Source organism: Chiroxiphia lanceolata, chromosome Z (genome assembly GCF_009829145.1).
Source record: "Chiroxiphia lanceolata isolate bChiLan1 chromosome Z, bChiLan1.pri, whole genome shotgun sequence".
Taxonomy (NCBI): domain Eukaryota; kingdom Metazoa; phylum Chordata; class Aves; order Passeriformes; family Pipridae; genus Chiroxiphia; species Chiroxiphia lanceolata.
Window position 1 is genome coordinate 48,647,534 of NC_045671.1, and position 25,294 is coordinate 48,672,827.

General features: G+C 38.2%; 1 protein-coding gene across 16 annotated transcripts in view; it reads right to left on the bottom strand.

Annotated features, from left to right (window-relative positions):
- Positions 1-25,294, bottom strand: part of PAM (peptidylglycine alpha-amidating monooxygenase) — a 123,278-nt gene that overhangs the window by 49,347 nt on the left and 48,637 nt on the right. For all 16 annotated transcript variants that reach the window (XM_032675213.1, XM_032675222.1, XM_032675220.1 and 13 more), the window contains exons 3-7: positions 24,146-24,266; positions 19,337-19,394; positions 11,707-11,794; positions 3,391-3,476; positions 1,562-1,645 (exon numbers count right to left, since the gene is read on the bottom strand). In XM_032675213.1, coding sequence (XP_032531104.1) covers positions 1,562-1,645; positions 3,391-3,476; positions 11,707-11,794; positions 19,337-19,394; positions 24,146-24,266 — 437 coding nt within the window. The remainder of the gene's footprint in view (positions 1-1,561; positions 1,646-3,390; positions 3,477-11,706; positions 11,795-19,336; positions 19,395-24,145; positions 24,267-25,294) is intronic.

Sequence of the window (25,294 nt, forward strand, 5' to 3'; positions counted from 1 at the left end):
AAACAATACTGGTTCCAGTCCTGTTCAACACCTTCATTAATGGTCTGGATGAATATATATATATATATAAAAAATATATAAAAATATAAATATAATATATATAATATATATAATATAGTATATATATTTTATATATATATATATACATATATATTATATATATATATATATATATATATACATATATATTATATATATATACATGTTAGGTCTGCCCTCAGTAAGTTTGCAGATGGCACTGGGACAAATGACTGGGACAAGCACAACCGGATGGTTGTGCTTCCATCCAGAGGGATCTGGACAGGTTGGAAAAAGGGGTTGACAAGAACCTAATGAAATTCAATGAGTAGAAGTGCAAAGTCCTGCACCTGGGGAGGTACAACCCCAAGCACCGGCACAGTCTGGGGGCTGCCCAGCTGGGAAGCAGCTTGGTAGCATAGGCCTTGGAGGTCCCCATGGACACCAAAGTGACCATGAGGCAGTAGTGTGCCCTTGCTGCATCAGCAAATGGCATGCTGGGCTGCATTAGCCAAAGTATTGCCAGCAGGTTGGCAGAGGTGATCCTCTCTACTCCTCCCTGGTGAGGCAACATCTGGAACACTGTGTCCAGGGTTGGGCTCCCCAGTACAAGAGAAACATGGAGAGAGGCCAGCAAAGGGCTATGAAGATGATGAAGAGACTGGAGCATCTCTGCTGTGAGAAAGATAAGAGAGCTGGGACTCTTCAAACTGCAGAGAGGGTGCAAAGAAGAGGAAGTCAGCTCTTCTCAAAGGTGCCCAGTGACAGGACCACAGATGATGGGCACACACTAAAACACAGGAGGTTCCTTCTGCACATCAGGAAACACTTTTCACTGTGCAGATGTCTGAACAGTGGCAGAGGTTGCCCTGAGAAATTGAGGTGTCTCTGCCCTTGAAGATGCCTGGACATGGCCCTGGGTAACAGGCTGTAGGCTGCCCTGCTTCAGCAGGGTGGGGATGGACCAGATGACTCCCAGAGGTCTGTTTCAACCTCAATCATTCTGTGCTTCTGTGAAGCACTCAATGACAACAATAAGTATATTGCCATGCTTGAAATAAGTGCTTCATCCTTAAAAAAAAAAAAAAGAAAAAAAAAGTGACACTGTCTCCACAAGTTATATTTCTTCCAAATACAGATACTGTGACTGGCTGGCCAGTGTACATAATCTTTTCACCATCTACTCAAGTAAGGGATAGGTTAAGGATGTTCACAGCTATTTGTTTCAACTTTATCAAAGAGAACACTGAATTATATATGGAAAACCTAAGTTTCTCCCCACATTTAGAATCATTAATCTGCTTCTTCATTACCTTATGTCATCTGCTCTACATTTTGAAAAAAATGTGTTCACTTTTCAAACATTTATAGATAAATCAAATTTATAAAGTCAAGTTGATATACAAATTGTATTACAAATATGCCCACTGATCTTTACACCTTTGTAAATGGCACTAACAGAAAAATTGTTCTCTACATGTAATGCAAATATTTTGATGCTGCAGCTGATACAACTTACAGAACAAATTTCCAAAATACATACCTCTAAATGCACTAATATCTCCATAGTGCACCTGGAGCACAAAATATCTGCCACCTGTTTCTCCTCCAACTCTGAATCCAACACCTAAGAGAAGGAAAATGCATTGTTTTCAGAAACAATAAAATATGAGATGGTTCACCACTGCCAATCATATAAAAAGTACAAAGCACTGTAATAGCTAGGAGATGGGGTAGAAAATTTCACTGAGACACCAGTAAAGAAAACTTTGTCCTGAAATCCAGGCAAACCACCAGCACAACATGTGTTCCCAGATTAGGAAGCAGGACCATAACTTAGTTATTAATGAACAGATACCTGCTTTATGCAGTGAATTCTCTCAATCAAAGGATATTGATATAGATTCCATATATATATATACACATATATATACATATATACTTTTATATATTTATATATATATATATATACACTATTAAACAAATTAAAAATAAAAATTAAGTTTTGCCATCCATGTATGATTTGGTAGAACTTTCATTTCTCATGCAACCTGTACATGATACAAACTGATTAACACTGACTTATTAAGAAGACATTGAGAATGATAAGATATAAAGTTCTGCAGTAAAATATTTTGAGATGTAAATTAATATTGTATGCAGAAAAAATCTTGAGTAAATAATGCAGCTATGTTACTTGTTGACAGAAGCAAGCACATGCACAGAAGACAATGGAGAAGTTTAAAATAATTTGAAATAATGAAATTGCAAAATATCGCCATCACCAAAAGGAACTTCTCTAAACCAATTCTACAATGAACACTCTCCAGAAGAAGCAGAGAAAGTAATTTTTTCATATTTGGTCAGAGAATCCCACAGTAACAGTTAAAGCCTATTTATAAATGGGACTGCAGCCTCTCTGTGCAAAAATGAGGCCACTTTATGAATACTCCCCACAAACCTTGTATTTTTGGACAGCTTAGAAACAAGAAGAATATTACTCGCTGGGTTTTAACAGCAAAGTTTCCACATAATCCTCCAAGAACCAGACTTCCAAAGAACCTTCCAAGTAACAATTTTTTAAATTGACATTCTGATAACCAAGTCAAGTAACATTCACGTTGATAAGTGTGTAAATAGATTATGAAAAATCAACATTTGTATGATATTGTGCACTGCTCCTGGTTATGAAAATAGGCAGTAAAAGACTAAATTAAAAACTTCTAGAATTCGAGGTATTTTCAGACTGAAGCTATACAGATATTTCTAGGACCCTTAGTGGTTATTAAAGAACAGCTTCTTCCTGTTTTCCAGACATACCACTCCAAGGAGCTCTAAAAGTTTTAATTCAGCAAAGTAGTTACCATACAAGAAAACTGGTATATATGCATGTTGCTCAACTGCATCAAAGCATTAAGAAATGCAAAACACTTTACATTGTATAGTATATTTAAGACACAGAAAAAATTCAACTGAACTTGTTTGTGCTTTTCCAAACACATAAAAATATTTCAGTACAGTTTGTGTGCCACTAAAGACATATAAATAGTAACCTTCCAGTAACACATAGTAGGAAATACAAGATTAATGCTATATAAAAATAAACATTATATCATGACAGTTATCTCTCCCTCAGCCTTTCTTCCTCCTACAGAAACTCATAATGTTATAGCAAACAGAATGACAAAACCCCTCAAGCACATTAGCTAGCATAATAAATGTCATACTTTGTGAATCTCATGTTTATAGTTTCCATCAACTAGACATAACAGAAACTTTATAAGAAGTTCCCAGATATGCCAGGTGCTTACTTCCATATCCTCTCTTTTCTCTTGCCCCTGTACACAGAACTCCACATTAAAGGGACAATACCTTTAGGTAGCCTGGTGGGTGGAGCATTTCTTGCCCAAGCATACAAAATGTTAGATTTATCTCTGCACGTTCCTTCATCACAGTCCCTAAAAATGAGTAAAGAAAAGGGAATATTATTTTTTAAATCTTGAAATCAGAAAATGGCAGGTGAATTACCTGCAAACCCACTAATTTCAAGATCTGTGAAGATATTTCTGGATGTATGTTGATCAAACACATTTGCTTTAATGTTGATTGTTTTCACAGGTATCAGTATATATTCTAACTTCTTTTATTTCTCTCCTTCTTCCTTAAGACAGTGTCAGGCAAATAAGATCAAAACCATAGACAGTTCTGATAGGCCCTGTTAGCCTAACAGCCAGTGAGGAAGAAAATGAAGGAACTTTTGTGAAAGTGAACTGCATGAAAATTTCTAGCACCATTAGCTCAACTGACTCAAAATGACAATGACTGCCACATTTACACAGGGACAGGACTCATGCACAAAGCAGAAAAAACCTCCCACAAGACATCACAGCCTTAAGTTAAAATTGGTTATTTAGAAATTGTTTAATTCTTAAATTAAAAAAAATGACAGGAATTTGTGTATGAACCCACAGATAGGAGACACTCATGCTCATTCCTGTACTTTATGCAAGCTCATTGCTTTAAGGTAATTTTTATGCCACTGCACAATTTCTTGTTTTTCATAAAAAGAGAAATCAACACACATACACAAAATAGAAACAACCATTAAAAAAAAAAAACAAACAAACCAAAACAAATAAAAAACTACCAAAAAAACCCCTGAAACAAAAACCCATGTGTCATGGTTTGAGATAGCCCAAAATCCAATTCCCTAGCTCCATTCCCCCTCCCACATCTCAACCCAATGTGAGATGGGTTTTTCCAGACAAAACACACCAGACTCAGAATGGGGGAAAGGGAATATATTACAATGACTGTACAAATAAATATCATAATACATTATACATACGATTACAACTATCTCTATCATGACATATAGTATTTACAATGGATCAGATCTCTTCTCCCCTCCAAATAAAAGTCCAGGAGGGAAAGAAGGACAGATCCCTTCTTCAGAGCAGCAATGTCTCTAAGGCAGCAGTCATCTGTCCTTTTCTCATGCAGCAGCTGATGGCTGGATCTCTGCCAGCACTCACAAGGGAGGCCTCCAAGCTCCTCTCGGCCCCTTGACGCAGGCAAAGGGGTCTTCCGTGGGCTGCGTTCACCCCAGACAAAGGTCGCTTCACCACGTCATATCACGAAGACGCAGGGGGTCTTCGTGACGGTCTGGTATCTCCAGGAGATTCAAGCTCCTTGCAGGGCCTCTGTGCCCTGTCTCAGGCTGCGAGCTTCTTTGTAGCTTGCAGCAAGGGAGGGCCTCAAGGTCAACCTCCCACACTCCGTCCTGGCTGAGCTCTCAGGACGACCGAGCTTCTTAGCTCCTTTACCCATTTAGGACTTCTAATCAGTAAGAGTCCACCCCCTCCATTTTTGGAGGGATCTCCAAGGAAGTTTAGGGGAGTTTTGCAGTTCTTACCCCCAAGCTTTCTCTCTGTAGAAACTTAGTTCTGTTCTCTGCTGCCGGTTCTCTACGTCGGCTTGAGCAACTCTGAGTCTTCCTTAGCTGCATGCTGTTTCTGCTGCTTCTCTGGTTCAGGTCTTATCAGTTGGCTTTTCGCCATAACCTCTGGACGCTGCTGCTGCTTCTGCTCTGTCTCTGCTCACTCATGATGGAAAACATCCCCCAGCTCACAGCTACAGATACATAGTCCAGCTTAACACTGTTCCAAGTCTCTGTAGCCCCCAGCTGGGGCTGGGGGGGGGCAGAGGCTCCGAGGGGCTCAGAGCCCCTTCCTCATGGCTCACAACATGGCTACTTCTTCTAACTACAAACTACAACTCTTCCGTTTGGTTGTGGTACGTTTACATTTTTGCAGGAGTGCTCATTGGACAGAATTTCAAAACTTCCAGGGGTTTCCACCCCTTGGGGTCTACCACTTTTCTTATCCTCTGGGGGAAAACAAAGTCCAAACCACTACACCATGGGAAAACAAAAACAAAAAAGAAGAGTTTGCCCAGTTACAGACCAAACAGGTTATGAACACTTTCAAATAACTCAGAGCTTGAGTTGTGCCTAGGCTCTGCAACTAACCTTGCAGGTGACACTAAGGTTGGAGAATGAAAGACTTCAAAAGACCGATAAATTCTAGATACCTTGAATCTGCAAGAGCTGGTAAACTTGGGGCACAGACACTGTCAAATCTGTAAAAGGCCAGTCAGGCACAGTTGTACAGACTCCACAATGTACCTGGATCACATCCAAGAAGGTGCTGACTGCTCTACATGGGTGTAGGCCATATGATGATATACGTGGATAATCAAACAAGGGACCCTAAGGAGCTTTTCCAAACACCTACCTAGAAGATGTTTCTCCCTCTTGATCCTCTAGGTTTATTTATGGGGTGTATTTGTACTTTCTTCAGTGGCAAAGCATCACATTGCTAAGCATGGAGTGTAAAAGTCATTCAACAGGTGCAGCATATACAGGTATGACTTCTAGAAAGCCTACCGTGAAACTATTTAGACTACTTCAACTGATCCAAGCCAGATGTGATAAAGGTTGATACTCATGCCAAACTTTCATTCCAAATCAAAAGGGTACAGCCCCTTCTGTTTATTACTGCTTGTAAAATGAGACCTGAAAAAAAGTCTGTACACATAAGGCATGGTTTCAGTCACCTGAAATTCTGGGGAGAACAGAGTGCCACACAGTGTGTGGAAGAGTATAAAAGCATCGAAGACCAGGACATCCAGCAGGCTCACTAATGTGTCCGCTGAGGATGGCTGGGCCACAGATGCAAAAGACAATGATGCCTTCCAGGCATCTCTCAGGAATAACCAGCTCTTCTGGCATATATGTCAAACCACTTCAGCAGGACATTATGCCTTTCTGTGATCCCAGTGAGCCTTACTGCAACCAAGCTACTGTATTTGTTTCTGACAGAAAGCACTGCCATAATCATGAGAGTGTCAAGAGAAAAGAGAACATGCCACTTCTTCCTTTCCATTAATTATGCTCTCAACATATATTTTTAGACCTTCAAAACTAACAGTATGGTCATCTGCCCCTTAAAACATGCCCCAATGGACAAGGAAAACTTATTTTAGGGCAAATGAAATGTTTTGATTGACACAGCTGCAGCTGAAAACTACACAGCTTCCCAGTGCTACAATATAAAAAACGTAAGAGACTTCAGGGGTCTAACCAGGTATTGAGATGCAAAGTTTAGAAATGCGCTGAAGAGATTGTTTAGGAAGAACACCAGCAGAAACTAGAAGCACAGTCACAGCTTCACCACCACACTCTGGGCCAGACAGCCTTCATTTATACCCCAGTATTTTTAAGAACACATTAGTTAGGTAAAAAAAACCTACATGGACTGTTTCAAACTTTCTTCCTGAGACATTAGCCAATGGAGGAGGAAGACTTCAGGGGAGAAACATGAAATACAGACACTATTCTTTCATTTTACTTAAAAAATGGTCAACCCTTTCATTTAGTCATCAATGCTGATCTTGAATCATCAGGTTTTCAGAAAAAAAAAAAATCCTAGAGGAGGTAATATAACCAATGAACAGATTTAAAAGCAAGGGGCTACTAAAAAGTATAAATTTAACAAACAAATAAAAAATTTAACACATCACTGAAATTCATAGCTTCCTCACATGCAAAAAATTACATTTTAAACAGAATGAGTAGCACAGAATACCTTAAAAATGGACTATTACTGTGTATTATAGTGTTGTATTGATGATTGGTTTTGACTGTGGTCAAAATTTGGGAGTGAGAGAGGTAAGGGAGGGCATGAAAATAGAGCCTGGTGACTGCTTCTTGAATCTTTGGTTTTTTTGCAAACTCTCCAGGACTTCCCAACAGCATTCTCTCCAGTCTTGGGTAAGTTCAAGAGCTTGTTTTTTTTAATGGCACTGGGGTTTTGACTGATTACCTAGACTGAAAGTAAAATATTTTACTATGTCAGCAAGGTCAGTATTCGGCTTTTGTTTTAAGAGTATTTGCATTGATTAGGGTAACAAAAAACTTTTCTTATTTCTTTCTCTATTATACTCTACACCTTACAAACAAGACTTGTAAAAAAAAAAGGTAACTGAGGTGATTGAGAAAAATGATCGTTTTTAGCTCTTGAGCTGAACGTTGCAGAACATTCTGGAGCACTGACAATGGCAAGAAATTACACCCAGAAATAAAATTCTTTCTATTGTCCCCACTCTCCCTTATGCAGTGAAATGCAAGTACTTCACTGAACCAGCCTTGACATCTTTTGCAACTTGTACTGAACTACTGCTGTCAAAGACTTCCAAAATCATCCTCTCCTGCCAACAGAAACAGCTAGTCTGACTCAGGAATTACTGGGTGGTGATCTATGACCTGTACTTGTACATTTGTTTAGATTAGATAACTACTTAAGGTTGCCCTGCCTGATCTCAAACTAAAGGTTACGTCTATGAATCAGCTCATTCATGGGTGTTCATTTCAGTGTTAGGTTTGATGCAGCACAAGACCTGTCTTTCCACGAGACCCCGAAGTTTTGAATAATTCAACATTTTCTTTTAAATCATTCAAGTGCATTCTTCATTATCTATGGACAATCTGAACTTCTGATCAATCAGTTCAGACATGTTACTTCAATTTTAGCACAGTTTGTCAGCTCAGGCAAAACTTCTTGCCATAATGGCTGAACTGTTTTTAGGGTCAATTACGATCAAGAAACAGAATCAGCTACACCGTTTTTTTTTGCGCACCAAGCAACACCTGAGACCATGAGCCCTAGGAGACTACTTTTTTTTTCCTGTAGAAAGGCCATGTTATTTCAAAAAGAGCGAAAGGCCTGTGCACTTTAGCATTTGTTCAGATAAAGATTCTACCATGTTGCAGTGAACATCAGAACCAGCACAGGACCCACACTATTTGAGAGCCTTTCAAAAGGCCAGGGGCATTTGCATGAGTAGTGTCAAATCACCACAAAAGGCAGAGGGCCAAATGGGTATAACAGATTTTGGCTCAGCCTGGCTCCAGCCAGAGGGCAGCTAATCCCAACAGTTATCTGGATGCTGTATCTTCCTCTCTCTCATTTCTCCCCACTCAAAACTGGCCTGAATAAAACTTCACACCCCAGGGGAACGAATTTTTTTCTTGCGTTCTGAATGCTCTTAAAGACCCATTTTCCTGTAATACAACTAGCCCACATTGTGAAGTTATGAGAAGTAGCTCTTGACTTGACTTGTTTTAATGTTCTTATAACTGATTACAAACCATGCAACTGATGTTGCCCAGAACTTCAATGAAGAAACTACAATAAAGAAAAAATTCTATGTGGCATGCCCTTAATTCAATAAAGCCTGTCTGTAAAAATGTTGACCACATAAAATGTAAGAGAAGAATCTTTGCTAAACAAGTCTTACAGTGGTGCACTTAAACAACCATTCTTTCCTAGCTGATGGAAGAGCAAGTGAAATCATCACTTACTAGACTGCAGGTAAGGAAAGGAATAAAAAATAAACAAACAAAATCAAAACCAATAAAGACAAATTATACACAATCATCAGAGTTACTTTAACCAAATTATGTTACGAGGTCTCTGGCAAATTTGAATTAATAGGAAAATACATGCTTTTAAATCATACATACTCTCTGCAATCACTTATAAAAACATAAAACAGTTTTGCACAGCCAAATATTTCAGTGAACATATTTACAACCTAGACAGTTGAAGAAATATGTACATATACACACACGTTTGTTCATACACAAAATACTACATTAATTATACACACGTATGGCTACAATGCCTGCAAACAGGCATTTATAGAAGCTTATGCAAGTGTGTCAAAGGCATATGTAGATGTCTACACTTTTTTACGTAGAACACAGATGATCATCTCTCTAGCCTTGCAGATAAGGTAGAGCAAGATGAAAGTTAAAAACTTGCAAAAACAGGGACATGAAATAGTGAGCCTGAATGAAGAGCTTTTCATTTTGAGAATGCAAAGCAAACACAACTAAGAAACCACACAAAAAAAATAGCAAAATTTAATCAAACCTTGCATATGGAAGTATCAGATTTAAAGACAACACTAATGTATTGGGCCTGGCTGAGATGGAGCTAATTTTCCCCACACCAGCCCTTACAGTGCTGTCCTGTGTATGGGTAGCTAGAAAGGTAATGAAAACAGTGTTTGGGCTACTGCTGAGCAGTGCTCCCACAGCATCAAAGGCTGTCCCTCCAATGTCTCCCCTCACCAGCAGGCTGTGGGTGGGCAGGTTCCTGGGGGAGGCTACAGCCAGGACAGCTGACCCAAACTGAGCAAAGAGATATTCCATACTATATGATGGCTGCTCAACAATAAAGGCTAGAAGAAAGAGGTGGGGGCCTTTGTTATTTACAACATTTGTCTTCCAGAGCAACTATTACTTGTGCTGAAGCTCTGCCTCCTGGGAAGTGGCTGGGTACTGCCTGGTGATGGGAAGCAGAGTAAAAGATTTCGTTCCCCTCTGCTTATGCACACAGCCTTTGCTTCTGCTTTCTTGAATTGCCTTTATGTTGATTCAAGAGGTTTTTTTCCATCTTATATTCTCTCTCCTCCCCATCCTGCAGAGGAGGGGAGGGATAGTCCAATTCGGTGGGAACCTGGCATCCAGCCAAGCTCAGTCTGCCACAACTAAGTAAGTATTTCATCGTTTGACAGGTAGCTGTTAAGTACAGCAATCAAGAACAAAAGCGGCATTAGCTGCCACACTGCACAGACTGTCACTGGTGAGTTTTTTGCCGGGCAATCATTCTTCTCCAGGGAGAGTGAAGATACAGCCAGGGAACTCAAACTACCTGAACCCTAATCTCAAAATGGAGATTCGAGTCTGATTCAGCTTTGAAGAACTTTATGTTTTTTGGTTTTTGATCAGCCTCTTCCAAACATCTTTAGAACATCAGCTGTAAGTGACTTAGGCATCATCTCCATCTCAACACAAGTTCCTGATCAATCTGTAACAATATAATTCTATCAGGTAGGAATTATTTCAAGGCTCTAATACAACTTCTTCCAGATATATGAAAATGAAACAAACTACCAGTACAATCTATTCAGTTTTAAACAGGATACTCAAGATGTAAACTGCTGTTAAAAGGCCACAATGGAAACTGTTTTATGCTGTGTATTTTTCACATTAAAGTATGAAAGAGGTATATTCTATTATATAAGATAAAATAAAAAGAACACAGAAAATCAGTCTGATGGGAAAAGAAATTAATAGAAATTCTGTGCTTTCAGCTGTACTTTGGTCTGAACTTTTTAAGCATCTGCTTTTCTTGCAAGACAAGATTACAACATTTTCAATATTAAAATGGTTGATAGGTAAAAAGGAGACAGAATTTTTTACAAAAATTTGTTTTATGTTTAAAATATTAATCAAATCATCTCCCCCAAACATGCATTTTTTTCTTGAAAATATATTCTACTATACTACTAGCTCTAAATTCCAGCTCTAGTTACCTTTTTAGTAAATACTTAAAGATAAATTGTGATTACACAGCTCTATCAGAAAACCTATATTAAAGTTGTTTCTTACAGTTCAGAATAATTCATATAAACCTTTCCAGTATCAAAATACCTCATCTGCTCTCCTCTGAAAACCTGGAAAAAACTTGCAAAATTACTGGACAGACCAATAATTTCCACCCACCGTCACATTCTCTTCACTTTGGCTTCCCATACCTATTTTAGTGTCACTGCTCTCACTGCTTAGGCATTTTGGAGGGCAAGTCAACCTCCAAATCACTTGATGAAAGGAATTTTCTTCACCTTATCTTTCACTCAGTTTCATTCTGGACACCTGATACAGTATTTCATACACAGAAAAGCAGCCAACTGTAGTTGAAGCTTAGATCTGTCAATGTTCAATGACAATCTGCTCACAATAGCTCCTGCCTCCTCCATGGAGACAGGCAATTAGCCATGAAGAATCATAAACCAGACATTTTTCTCTACGTCAGTGAGGAGTTAAGGTAAAAAAAAAACCAAACAAAAAACACTTTAAGTGTGGAAAGAATAGGTTGTCATACATTTCTTCTTTGTTCCAAAATATTATACTTTTCCAAGAAATTGTGACAATGGAAAAGGTTTATGTGGAAGCAATTAACACACACACACACACACACACACACACACACACACACACACACACTCACTCACACACACAAAAGCTGGGTAGTAACAAAAGCAAGTTGCAGCTCTTACCAGTAATTTTCAGTAGAAGAGGGTTCATTACATCCAAAGAGTAACATGTGGTGGACTGTGTCCATGCTGGCATGAGGCTTAAAGTCAACTGAAAAACAGAATGGAAAAAGAAGTAAGCTATCCATACTCTCCCATTAAGTCACATAAGCAAGAGCATTCTGAGCAATTTTTATTCTGTAATACTAGAAATACGGTATGTCTGTCTCCACTCATTTATGTGCCTACTGCATTTCACTTACAAGCTTTCCTTAAATTTCCATTCAACAGGCCACCTTTCAAGCTAAAATACTGTACCTCACTCAGTCATTAAGAAAAAGTAATTCCAAGTTCCCAATCAAAACCACTGTATTTTCCCCAAAAGTTAATTATAACACTTAGTTAATGTATCAATGTAACCCAAATCGCAAAATTTTACTACCTTTGAAATTTGCACTTGAGATTTATAACTACTCTTCTACTTCTTTTGTACTTCATAAAAAATACAAACAAAAAGTAAGTTACAGTTAAGAGCAACTAAAATCTCATGCATTATTGATACCTTCTTCCAGTATTCTACCTGGTTTACATTTTTCTTGGATCATTTTTGGGACAACAGTTTCAAAAAGGGATTATGATTGATTCTCACTAATATGTCAAACCCTCTGGAATGGAAAACAAGATTTGTTTAAAGTCAACATGATCTCATTGACCAAATATTTATCATTATTAGAAACCTAGATGTGAATGTTCACCTCTCAAACGTCTGTCCTTCATCCTATGCCACTGTTAAAACACTGTTTTGGATTCTCAAGTGATTGTGATCCTCTTTACCATAGTAAAAAGTTTACCAACATCACACTGTAATAATATCAACCATGAATGTACAGTGATGGCATTTCTAAAAATAAAGCAAGCTACATTCCTTTATTACTACTGAAAAGATGTGTCAGACACAGGGAATGCAGTCAAATTTTTCTTCTCTCATCTTCACAGAGAGGGACAATGGAGGGTTTTTAACCTTATACTACAGCAGAAATTCCAAAGCCAAGTCACTCTTGTTCTTACATGTGCATAGAAACTGAGGAGTCTTTAAGTGTCTTTTAGCTCTTAACATGGGGAGATGGTGAAGCCACAAACAACAGTTCTGCTCCTAAGATTTGTGGATTTATTTTAACACGGAACTGAGGTAGGGTTCCAGAAGTGAATGATGACGTGGATTACTGTCCCAGTTTCATGTTGGGGGGGGGAAGTCAATCAAATACCTTTTAACCCAATTTTTGGAGCTGAGATCTGTTGTGAAAAGTGAAGAAAATCAGCCAAAAGTTAAGGCATGCACATCGAATGCCAGCTTGAAGTCACAAGGCATGCAGTCAGATTGTAAGAAAATGAGCATACTACAGCAGAGGGCTTGGTTTGGAAACTAAGAAATGGATCTATATGCCCTGGGAAGGTATTTGGAGTACCACGTATGATTTCAGAAGTGCAGAATTTGCCAGCATGAATAAAGTCTAGAGACTACCTAACATCTTTATTTTCCTACAAGCAAATTCTACTAATTTCATAGCTAAAAACCTAATCTGTGTTATAGAAAGACCTTTTGTTTTGATGTTTTTATCAGTAACAATAAGTAGGAAAATTATGATTTACTCTCGAATGGGAGAGGCAACTTGGTATTTTATGTGGATTTCCTACCTTAGTTTTCAGGTGTTTCAGGTGTTTTAAACTGCCGTTATCAATTTAAGTGAGAGATTAAATTTCTGAAACAGTTTATAAGCAGTTCACACATATCACTGAATCATAGAATCAGTCGGGTTGGAAGGGACTTCTGAGATCATCAAGTTCAAGCCTTGATCCATTACCACCGTGGTTACTAGACCATGGTACTAAGTGAAAATTCATTAATTTTATTGTCAAAATTAATACCTGTACAAAATGTACTGTAAATTACTGTAAGTAACACCTAAAAGGATAACCTTCAATAAATGTAAAATTGAAGGTTAGGCCTCTTACCTGCTAAGCCACCACCTGTGCTGCTGGTTAATACTATCTCACTGTTTCTTTTTAATTTCTCTGCCACTCTCCGATCACAAGTATTTACCCTAATGACTGTGTCAGGAAGTTTTTTATTCTCTCCACACAGTGCCTGTTACAATTACATTCCAGTGCTCTAAGTGCTATTATAAAACTTACTACAAATAGCTTAATAAATGCTACTCTTACTAATAGGAAATAATGGACCAGAGTTAATAAAGCAAAATCAGTTTTCTGTGGGAGACACTTGCACATGCTATTTTGCACATGCTATACAGCTGATATACCTCATCATTGCTTCTGAAGGAAGCATTGAAAAACCTCCCCATCAGCATGTGGGCTTAATAGAGCCTTGCACAGTTGGTTACAGTATGGTTTCTATATAGTTACTTTCTTAGCAGCACACTCAGACCTATAACCTTCCAAAGAAAGGGCAAAAAAAAAAAAAGGTCATTTAAAAAATCCTAAGCTGTAAAAGCCATACAAATTAACATGAGATTCAAGTCAAATGCGGTACCTGTCACAGAAGGATAAAGTGGCCTGGGTTGGAAGGGACCTTAAAGATCATCTAGTTTCAACCCTCCACTGTCTACTACACCAGATTGCACAGAGCTCCATCTAACCTGGTCTTAAACACCTCCAGGGGTGGGGCATCCACAGCCTCTCTGGGCAGCCTCTTCCAGCCTCCCAGTAAAGAATTTCTTCCTAATATAAACCCACTCTCTTTCAGTTTGAAGCCACTCCCCCTTGTCCTCTACTCTTGTAAATAGTTCTTCTCCATCTTCTTGTAGGCTCCCTTCAGACACTGGAAGGCTGCAATTAGGTCACCTGAAAGCCCTCTAAGCTCCAGGCTAAACAATCACAATTCTCTCAGCCTTTTCTCATAGGAAAGGTGCCCCATCCCTCTGATCATCTTGGTGACCCTCCTCTGGACTCGCTCCAACAGGTCCATGTCCTTCCTGTGCTGGGACCATCACTACCACTACTGTCACTTTTGTCTGATATTAAGGAATATCAGAAAAGCCTTATTTTTCCAGTTGACAGCCTCCATATTTTACAGCAATGAACAGAACATTACTGCATAGTTAAATATTTTTTTATGCATGGAGGAGTTACACAAACGATCACTAAAATAACAGTAGCAGTTTTGGTATATATACTTAATTGAAGTCTGACTTACTTTCTTGACCAAGTACTACTTAGAATTACAAACTTCAGGAAAAATGGTAACGAACAGAACATATCAGTTCAATCTTAACAGTGTATAGTTGTAGGCGAACACCAGGACTATGAGGCTTGGAAAGAGCAGCTTTAGATGCGGGTCCGCTGCAGCGGCGACTTCCAGGATCGAGCAAAGCAGAAGAACGACTACTTGCGTTATCTATTGTACGAGTTTTCCCCCCTGAGCTGTGTATTTTTCCCAACCCACGTGGCCTCCCCCACTCAGAGCCACGTTGTCTCCCCTCCCCGATCTCGTGGACTCCGCCCCTGGCACAAGCAGGAGAGGCTGTCTCGCCCACCTCTCCTCAAGTCCCTGTTTCTGTTACTGGAACGCGGTCCTCCTGTATCTCCCATTGGTCAGTGGAGCTCTCAAGCCACTCCCTTCCCCCCATACCTTGACCCAATCACGGCCCTTCTTCTTGCCATCCCCCCAAGCCCATATAAACCACAGGAGTTTTGGAATAAAGGTCTTTTTGCCACGGAACACCGAGTGGAACTGGTTCACTCTCTCCTCCTGCCTAAGGGGGACTGCGTGACTGAATTCCTCTCCGGGAAACCCAGTGGAGAGTCCACACTCAGATCCGTTACGTAGTTAAGCTACATATTTATAAAACTTATTTCTAAGAAGTTCATCTTTACAAATAGCAATTAAATGATACAAAGTTGATAATTTTTTTTTTATAATGCTGTCTTCTCTATAACAGAATTAACTTTAAAGAAATTTATCAACAGTTTTGGAAGAGTTTGGCAAATTAAGGAGGCATTAGAGGCCTTCAATACAATAAAGACATCATTGCTTGGCCATGGGAAAGTTTATATATGCCATACTACAGTAACAAAACCACAGCTTCTCAGAGTTGTTCATGGATGAAAAGTAATAAACCATCTAATTATATCAATCTGTGTATCTGAACGTAGAAGGCTCCATTCCATTTCTACAGCACAATCTGACAAGGACTTACGAGCCAGTAAGAAAAAGATACTCACTGATCACCCACATGAATGAATGAATGTAAGGAGGTGAAGGTGACAGTCAGGTTTCCTGGCTGAGTGGCTTTCTGTCACACTCAATCTTTACGAGTGTCTGTAGAGCACCCTTTATCCATCTCTAAAGCTTAGTAGTGAAAGAGTGTTTTTTATTAATGTCTGCACCATTAAAGACTAAACTGAATTTCTAGTTTGGTTACTTATTCATAAACATTAATCAAACATGATGCAGAAGAAGAAAATCACAATATATTTTAAAAATATAACTGGAATGATACTCTCTTGAAAAATTACACATTAATCTCTCTTACTAATATCTTTTACATATTAATCTCACAGCCATTTCACAGGAGCAAAAGGTATGCTTCTAACATTAACATAAAGGTACATCAAACCACCCCACAAACAAACACTTCCCCTACCCCAATTTGTCAGCATTTACAGCCCTTTGGGACAGAAAAACAACAACTGGTTCAGACAGAAATCTCAGCCGTGACAGTCTGACCCTCTACTAAAGAATACAGTACAGAAAAGGAACAGCATCTGCAAAAATATAGAGAGGCATGCCTGAAAAAGATCTCTAGGGCAAAACTTGGTCTACCTTCTCCTTCTAGTTGGTCCTTCATAAGTAAGTTGGATCAGTTCCTTTCTCTGGTAATATCTGAGAACTGACTCTGAACAAGCTGGTAATCTAGTAGAGTATCCCTCCAGTTTTGCAGTTCAAAGTTACACCCACTGTCCCTGTACAAGCACGAATGCCTACTGGTTTTAAATCTCTAGCGGAATGGCAAAGCTGAAGTCTGAATTCAAATATGAATTCATATTCAAATATGAATGTAGTAACAATATTGAGAAAAGGTTTCAGAAGAAGTTTTCTACTTATTAACAAACGTAGTACTGCCCACAAACAACACTAAAAAATGAAGCTCTCTCTTCCAAGGCCCTTATATTTCACCAATATGCAACAAAAATATCCTGCCGCAGGTTCCATAACAGAACCTCCTCTTCCACAATTTCTTGGAGGAGGGAATAAGGGTACAAAAAGGAAAATAAACAAAAGGAACAAACTAGTGAGTCTTGGTCAAACTGTAAGGACACTTGGTCATAAAAGTATCCTTTTAAAGTGCAAAAGTGAAAATAAATACAGAAGACGTTTATTTAGCAGCATTATGTGTGAATGAATTGAACTGAAGGCAGAAGATGTAGGCTCTGTCTCAGCTTTACCATCACACTGTCTCAGAAACCCAGTTTACCGTTTCAGTTATGTATATTCACACATACTCATATTGAACTCCTTAGAACACATACCATCTTCTCAATATATCACTAAACAGCAACCCACAGTCATAGTTCATATGTTAGTTTTTAGATGTTTTTACCCCAAAACAAACCAGTATGTTTTAAGGAAAGTTAATGACACCAGTTTTTGGCAATGCAATGATTCTACTTAAACCATAAAAATATAGAACTCTATCCCTTTAAAAAGAAGTATTAATTCTCCTTGTGCCAATCTTCTATGCTTATTTAAGTAACACAAAATGCATGCATGCAAGTTGATAGCTTCAGAACACTTAAAAGTACGCAGAAGTATTTAAGGAAAAAATTCTAAGCATCTCATTTCTTAGGTGATGGTACCTATTGTAAAAATCTGACAAACCTTTTTCACAAAGAACATTTTCCAGTGATTTTAGTGAAGCACGATGGAACTGATCACATGCTTAAGATTGACCACATGCCTATTCATTTTGGGGGAAGTGACAGAAAAGGAAAAAAAAACAAGTAACTTTGTTTTAATTCAGCATCCAAACATAAGAGCTTGTAAGGAATACTAACATGAGAATACTAACATTATGTACACACAACAAGCTGTTTTGTTTTGTTTTTTAGAATTTGCTCATCAAGTTCCTCTTACTCTTCAAAGCTCCACTGACAACTAGAATGGTTTCTCTGTCCAGACTTTATTTTGTTTTGTAATGACATGTACTCAAGCACAGTGATCACTGGAAAGGTGGTCAAATTCTATGAAAATCAGATGAAGAACATATAAACATCTAAAACATCTTAGAAGTTTCTAAGTCTTCAGAAAAAACTAAAATGGGTTGCATGGCATGATTCACATCAAGACTTTGTATAGGTATTACTCAAGCAATTTCTTTCAGTAGGTCCTTTTAAACATACACACCATAGAAAAAAGTTTACACATCTTCACCATATACAGATACCAAATGACAGAACTAGATGTGCAACAACCCCATAATAAATTAAACCATGAAAATAGCACTAAATAAAAAATGTTTAAGGAAGGGAGTTAGTAGTATTGTCTCTCTGTGAATCAATGAAAACAGAAGAGCCTATTCCACACAGCACGGCAAGGGTGGTTTACCAGAGAATGATCACGCACTCCCTTTTATGCATATTTTTCCCTCTGGGGTCACACTCAACAAAAATGTGAGGTCAGATTCTCACCTCTTTACAAAACAGATATTCAGAGAAAACACTTAAGAAAACTTACTCAGATTTTTTTAGTTATTGTAATACAACATGAAAACTAAAACATAATTTTCTATCTCTGAAGGATTTCCACAAGGAAATCCACACGGAAGAGTACTCTCATAATACACTACATCAAAAACTATATGGGATTTCCACCATACGTTTTTAAGTGCAAATATTCTAAAATGCAACATAAGGGTAAAGAAAGAAAAAGACTTCTCATTGTTTTCTTTTATTCAGTTTATAGTATGTTCTGATAGTGAAACTATCTTCAGCCAAACCAACAGGCCTTCTCTCTACCCAAACAACTGTATGTTCACAAGCAAGGCACAATAAAACCAAAAGGACCTCAACAACTTTCTGAACAGTTGTTGGTGGTTTGCCAATCTATATGATCACAGCATTTCTAAGTTACTACAGCATTTCCCTCTACTTGTCTGCCATCTTACTCATGCCACAACATTTAAAAGAAAAAAAAAAAAGATGTGAGAGGGTTGGGTTTGGCTTGGTTTTTCCCCCAGATAAGTAAAATCTTCCTGCAGCCAACACTGGCTGTAAGTGCAAAGGATTTACAGCCTGTACCAGCAGGTAAGTAAACAGCCTGCTCAGCAGAGCAGAATTAAGTATCTGGCCAGAGACAGGAAGCCAATACTTTACAAATGGGACTGTTCGGTACTGACATGCCAGAGGCACCCACATGAAGCTCCTTAACTACAATTACTCAATGAATCTCTTCAGATACAGTTTGTTATCTTGACTCTAAGTAGCTCTCTCTAGTTTGTTTACGCTAGCCATGACAAATGCATTTTGGAAACCCTGACAGCCAAAGATTAAGTCAATATGAGTCAAAGGGAAAAGAAAAAATAGTGAGGTTCCTCAAAATAGCTTGCTTAAGTTCTTCCAGTTAGCCAATACTCACCTACATAGGCTTCATCATCCATTGGCAGGCGTACTGACATGCAGAGGTAGGTATCAGACTATTAAAAGACAAAAGAATAGAAATTACCTTTAAATTGGGAATGTTTAGAATTAAAAGAATAGAAACAAAGCATCAAAAATTTTCTACACTTTCTGAAGATTAATGTGGGAATACTGAACAAATAAATATATAATAAAAAAGGACCATCTAGAAAAAATATCACCTGCTTTACTGAGATACTTGGCCAAAGACAATGTACGTTACGTGGATTACTACTATAAGAAAAAAATTCATTGCCATAGTTTATTTACATGTAACACAAATTAGGCTATAAAGTCATCAAGGTGGTTATTAGGTTGGTAGCTACACTATTAACTATTTTAAACCCTGTTTTTCAACTTTCAACACTGTCTAGGAAAGGAAATATGTCATCCAGTGGAATTTCACTACACCCATGTGTGGGGTTCATGTTACAAGAAGAGTGCTCAATTCTGGGAGTTGTAGTCTCCCAAGTACTCTAACAGACATGTGCACTGGAGTGCCTTGGGGTGATTGGCTGTAGGTCATGTGTTACAGTTGTATTTAAGCTGGTGTTCTTTGTAACCTTAATTCAGCACCGCACAAACTGTGCAGCCGGGTTCGTGCCCATACAAATGCTACCCCCGTGAACTCAAAATCTGACAGGACTTGCACCTTCACAAGGACATCTACAGAGATGAAGATAAAATTCCTGCTATGAAAAACTTCAAACCTAATTTAAAAGAAGACACTGTAAAAAGGTGTAAACAATTAAATGCAGCTGAGGAGAAAGGACAGGTACAATGGTGATAACAATATGTGATTACACAGAGCAGTGATGTGCACGGACAAGAAACCATTTTTCGTGTTTTTGCTAGAAGACGGGAAGGATGAACAGAGGTCAGCTGATACAACTTATGTGAATGTCCTTGTGTACTCTTGTTACATGCATTTACACAACAAAGATACTAAAGCCTTCTAGAAATATTCTACCTTTTCTATTTAACCTGAGTTCAGAAGTAGATTTTTTTTTTTAGAACCTTATACCCAAACTCTTAAGAGTCTATGGCAGCAGTGCTTCACATTGTAGTAGAAATAAACAATTTCACACAAATGTTCATGTGTCAAAAGAATGCACAACTCAGGGCAGATCTGTATAGGTAGTGAACTCCTAAGTCACATAAGGGGTTGGTTCCCATTAATGTAACCACGGAGCAGCTGCAGCTATGCAGCTATTGCTGCCTTACTTGCAGTAAGGCAAATCCTGGCCCCACTAACCCCCTTACATAGTCCAGGAAAAAAAATGCAGGGTTTTTGGCAACTTTTCCCCAGCCTTGACAACATGAGATACACAAATTACATTCCTGCAACTAAACTACCAATGCAAGGACAAATGTTAAACTTGGCTCCGCCCATTTGCAAATCATTCCACTAAAAATTATACCATTATCACCATTGTAAAGTGAAGTTGATACAAAATAATCTGGGGTTTCTTTTCCTTCCTCCTCCTGCTTGGAAATGCGTACATATTTCGTCCATGAACCAGTCACATATTTTACAGAGCTTAAGCTGTATGTTAGCTGTACAGTAAGAGATTTCAACAATTCATACAGTAATCATTGCAAAACGATGTTTTGCTCATAATCTAGGTACAACCTTACTGGAGGTAACAAAAATTCATCTTAATTTCAGGGAATACATGCAGAATGTTAGATTCTTAGAATCCAAAATAGTTAATTTTCAGTATCTGCTTTCATCAAGCATTATCTGGGAACCTGGAGTATGAAGGGTCTTGAAAATAAAATTAAATATAATTGCCTAGAGTGAAGCTGTGGAATAACTGAATTCAGCAGAAGTACTATTTCAGGAGGTGCCTTTCTTTTTTCAGCCTGATGGTATTTCTGACTAAACAACCAATGTCTCCAACCTTTTGAGAACAGTTCTGACACCACACAAACCTTCTGACTGTACATATACATTATATGGTTATAACTTGTAAATAACGAACTGGTTAGTTCCATTATACATGTTTGTTAGCTCTGATACCAGATAGGAAATGAGACTGTCATGTGTGCGTAACACAAAGAGAGAAAGAGGCCAAAAGAATTCAGTTTTGTGAAGTCTCCAGAAAGTACTAATCTATGGCCAAAGAGTGAATTCAGAATTCATTACAATCCAGTTGAAACAAGACTTTCTTTTCACAGAAGATGCATGACAAAAAAGAGATAGCACAGAACATCCTGGTGTTGCTCTAAAAACTCTTCTGTTTTCTAGACTTTAACTCCGTCACATCTTCTCCAGTAACTTCTACTCCTCTTCTTTTTTTTTTTTCTAACTTTTCCTGCCCTTCCTACGTAAATTGTTATACTTGAGAATCCAGGAACTGCAATAATCATGACCTAAACAGTGATACATGTCCAGAACTCTTTTAAAAAAAGGCCCACAATTAGGGCCAAGAGGTACACGAAGAAGACAGTGACCTAGAAGGAAGTTAATAGAGAAGGATTTCCTCTTGTTATAGGTTATAAATCTTAGAGAGGAATTTTTCTTTCCCTGCTTCCCTATAAGAGAAACAGAGTTCGAATAGGGAAGGGGGAAGGGAGTTAATTAGCCTTACAAAAGAACTAGCTAGCCAGGCTGTATTCCTCGCTGATGGCCCATCAGAGACTGGGGGGAGAGGGGAGGAGTTTTGGGAGGGGGTGGCTGGTTCTGCTTGGAGGGGAAGGGGGCAGACTGCGGCGTCCCCTCTCGGGGATGGAGATGGGGATCTGCGTGCGGGCATTTGGAGAGAAAGCCTGGAAGTCTTTCTTTCTGGCTTTCCGTCCTGGTGAGGCCGGACCACCGGACTCGGTTGGCTTGCACACTGCCTCGTGACTCCAGCCGGGACCTACTGGGCTTTCATTGGAGAGGTCTGTGCTTGCTGGGAGAGAAGGGAAGAGCCTTGGAACACCGTGATCTGGGAACAACAAGAACTGCAGGCCCTACACCTTCAGCAATCCAACAGCACCCCCTGCCAGCCACGATTAGGACTGTGCTAAAGGACAGAGAAGTATTCATTCAGACTTTTTTCCACACTTCCTCGATTAAAGCCCCTTAATTTTGAATTTACAATTGCTGAGAGAGAGGAGTTTGGTCTATCTCATAACTCATTCTCTTTAGCAAACATTCCAGTCTCCTCAGACTGAGACACCTCTCTAAGGAGGATTCTTCACTTTTGTGTTCTTTCCGCCACAAAAATGAACTGACAGCATTAGAACTATGAAGCTGTTGGTTCTCTCCGGTGAAACGCAAGGAAACAAAGATTGTCTTTTCTGCCACTGCTTCTAGCTGTTGAACTTGTCTAAATGGGAAACAAGTTTCTCGAACAGTTAATGTGGAACACCGTGGAAGGAGGAAGGGAAATGAGAAGAAGGGTGGGTGAGACTGAGAGAAGAAAATAAAAGTACATAAGGCTAGTCATTGACTACTTTCATTTATTTTTTTAGAAATGAACTGTGCAAGTTGCTTTCTATTACTATCTACCCTTGTACTTCCTCAAACTCTATACTAGACTGCAGCATTTCAGTTTACTGGGTACATAAAAGGAACAGATACCCATGAATGTGAGAAGTATGATGTTCTTTCTATTATCTATTACAGCCTTTTGTTGTTGGTCTTGGGGTTTGGCTTTTATTTTTTTTAATAGGAATCTGAATAGACTGATCTCTTTGTACGTGTTTCCTAGCAGTTCAATTAATGGCTCCTCAGGTAAAATCAATAAAACATAATTACAAATGTGTACCTGCATGAACTGAGAGTACTTTTCACTCTTTCTGAAGGAGAAGTTTAGCATTTTGCTGCCCACAAATAAGATCTAGTAGAAACTATACTTATGTTTTCCAGAAGTATATTTTGCTGGAATAACAGCTCTTGCTCCAAATTACATGGTTCCAGAGGGGTGCTCCCCAATAACTTGAAAACCGCATTTTCCCTTCAGTATTTTTGAAAGTACTATCTGCAACAATGAGTCATCAACTACTGCAGCACAACATACTGCACTTTTCAAGCACCTGCAGCTCTCTAAAAAAGATGTAGATCTTTAATGATATATAGAATTCCCTGCAATGGCTCATTGCAAAAAAAAAAAAAAAAAAATCATCTATCTTGCTTAATGAAACTAACATGTGAAAATGACAGTCGAATTTGACACTTTTATGTGAATCTTAAAAATGTTAATGCTAATTTTAAAAATCTTGTCTTCATTTTCACTTACTTGGTTCAGTAGAATATAATCAACTTCACACCTGAAAGAGTATGCCATTATAACTTTTTGTAGTAGCTTTCATGGAGTATTTTGAGGGTTAAAATATTGGGTCTAAAGTATAAGCCTTTTTAAAATGCTTTTTGCTTGTTTTCTCTCAGCTTGCCAAAGTTGCAGCAACGTACAATTTAATGTAACTAAATTCACTCATCTGAGATTTGGTGTAAACTGCAACTCCAAATCAACACGTCTTACTAGCACAGCTGGAAATATTTCACTTTATAAAACTCATATTCCTCGTTTTAATAAACTTCGACAATTCAGTTTAAGAAACCAACATTTTACAAATAAAATGAATCAGATAAAAAGATTTTTCTCTCATTTGAGGTTACTTTTTTGTTGCCTACTCTTCTCTGAACATAGATTTGTACCTACAAAAGTTATCCTGACTTTTTTGTTCCTGATTTTTTATGTGATTGATATTGTAGGGAAGGCATTGTTTTCCTAGCTTGTTAAAAAACAGTAAGTGGCAAAAACTGCAATTCTCTCACCTGCTTAGGTGTCACCCCAGGCATGCGAATGTCCAATGCAAAATCTGACAGACCAAGTGAAATCACTGGCTGCTCACTTCCAAGGCATTCACTGGAAAGAGATCTAGTTGTATCTTTATATCTTGGAAAGAAGGAAAAAAGATTTTTTTAAATATCAATTTTTGTTATGTTTTTCTAAAAAGAAGGGTCTACAGAACCAGTAAAGAAGTTTGAGAATGCTCAGTAGTTCCAGGAGTGATCTGAAAATTTCACTCCTTCATGAGCTGAAGAAAATATCATAGTTATCCAGCACTTACTGAAGTAGTTCCTTTGAGCAATCAGACAGACTAGTTTGGGAACATTAGCTGAAAATGTAACCTATCGTCTCATCCTAATAATTGTCTGGGTTACATGGATGTGCAGACAGAGAATCAATTCACTGTAAAAGGTCAGGTACTGTTAATAATTCAGAACAGTTTTGGAGTTTTTTTAAGCCTATGTGTCTGATTTATAATTGTATACAGATTAAATCTAAATTATATGCAAAGGGGAAACTTTTAATTGAAACACTATGACATTTATAGCAACTTTATGCTACTTTGAGTAGCAAAGTAAAACTTCAACTTCACCTGAATATCAAAGTCTGTACTGAATGCAATACAGAAACAAATCATACAAAAAATGTAGATCACTGTAAAGAACTTAATGGTAAGACATCAGAAACATGATGTAACATTGTCATAAGTTTTGCATATGTATTTTTATGTATAAATAAATACAGAAGCGACATGATAAATACAGTACCCAATGTAACTCACTAACAGTAAAACCTTTTTTCAGGAGCTGAGAGGCTACTTCTCTTGGTCACACTACATTAAAGTTTACCTATGTGATTTTGCATTCAAACCACCCCTAAATTTCCCAGGATTGCTCAGTTTTAACTTAGTTGATACCTTCTTGCTAAAACATCATTTTATACCGCAAGCTAACTCAGGCATCTGACATACATTTACTCTCTGTGTAGTCTCAAATACCCCTGTTAGTGTTATCTAAAAAAGTTCTGCTTTATTGTGTTATCATCCTAAATTCACCTGTAATGAGCAACCTATGGATAAAACATGAGTTTCTGTCTTCAATGCAACAAGAGTGCCATTTCAAAATTGCAGAGAG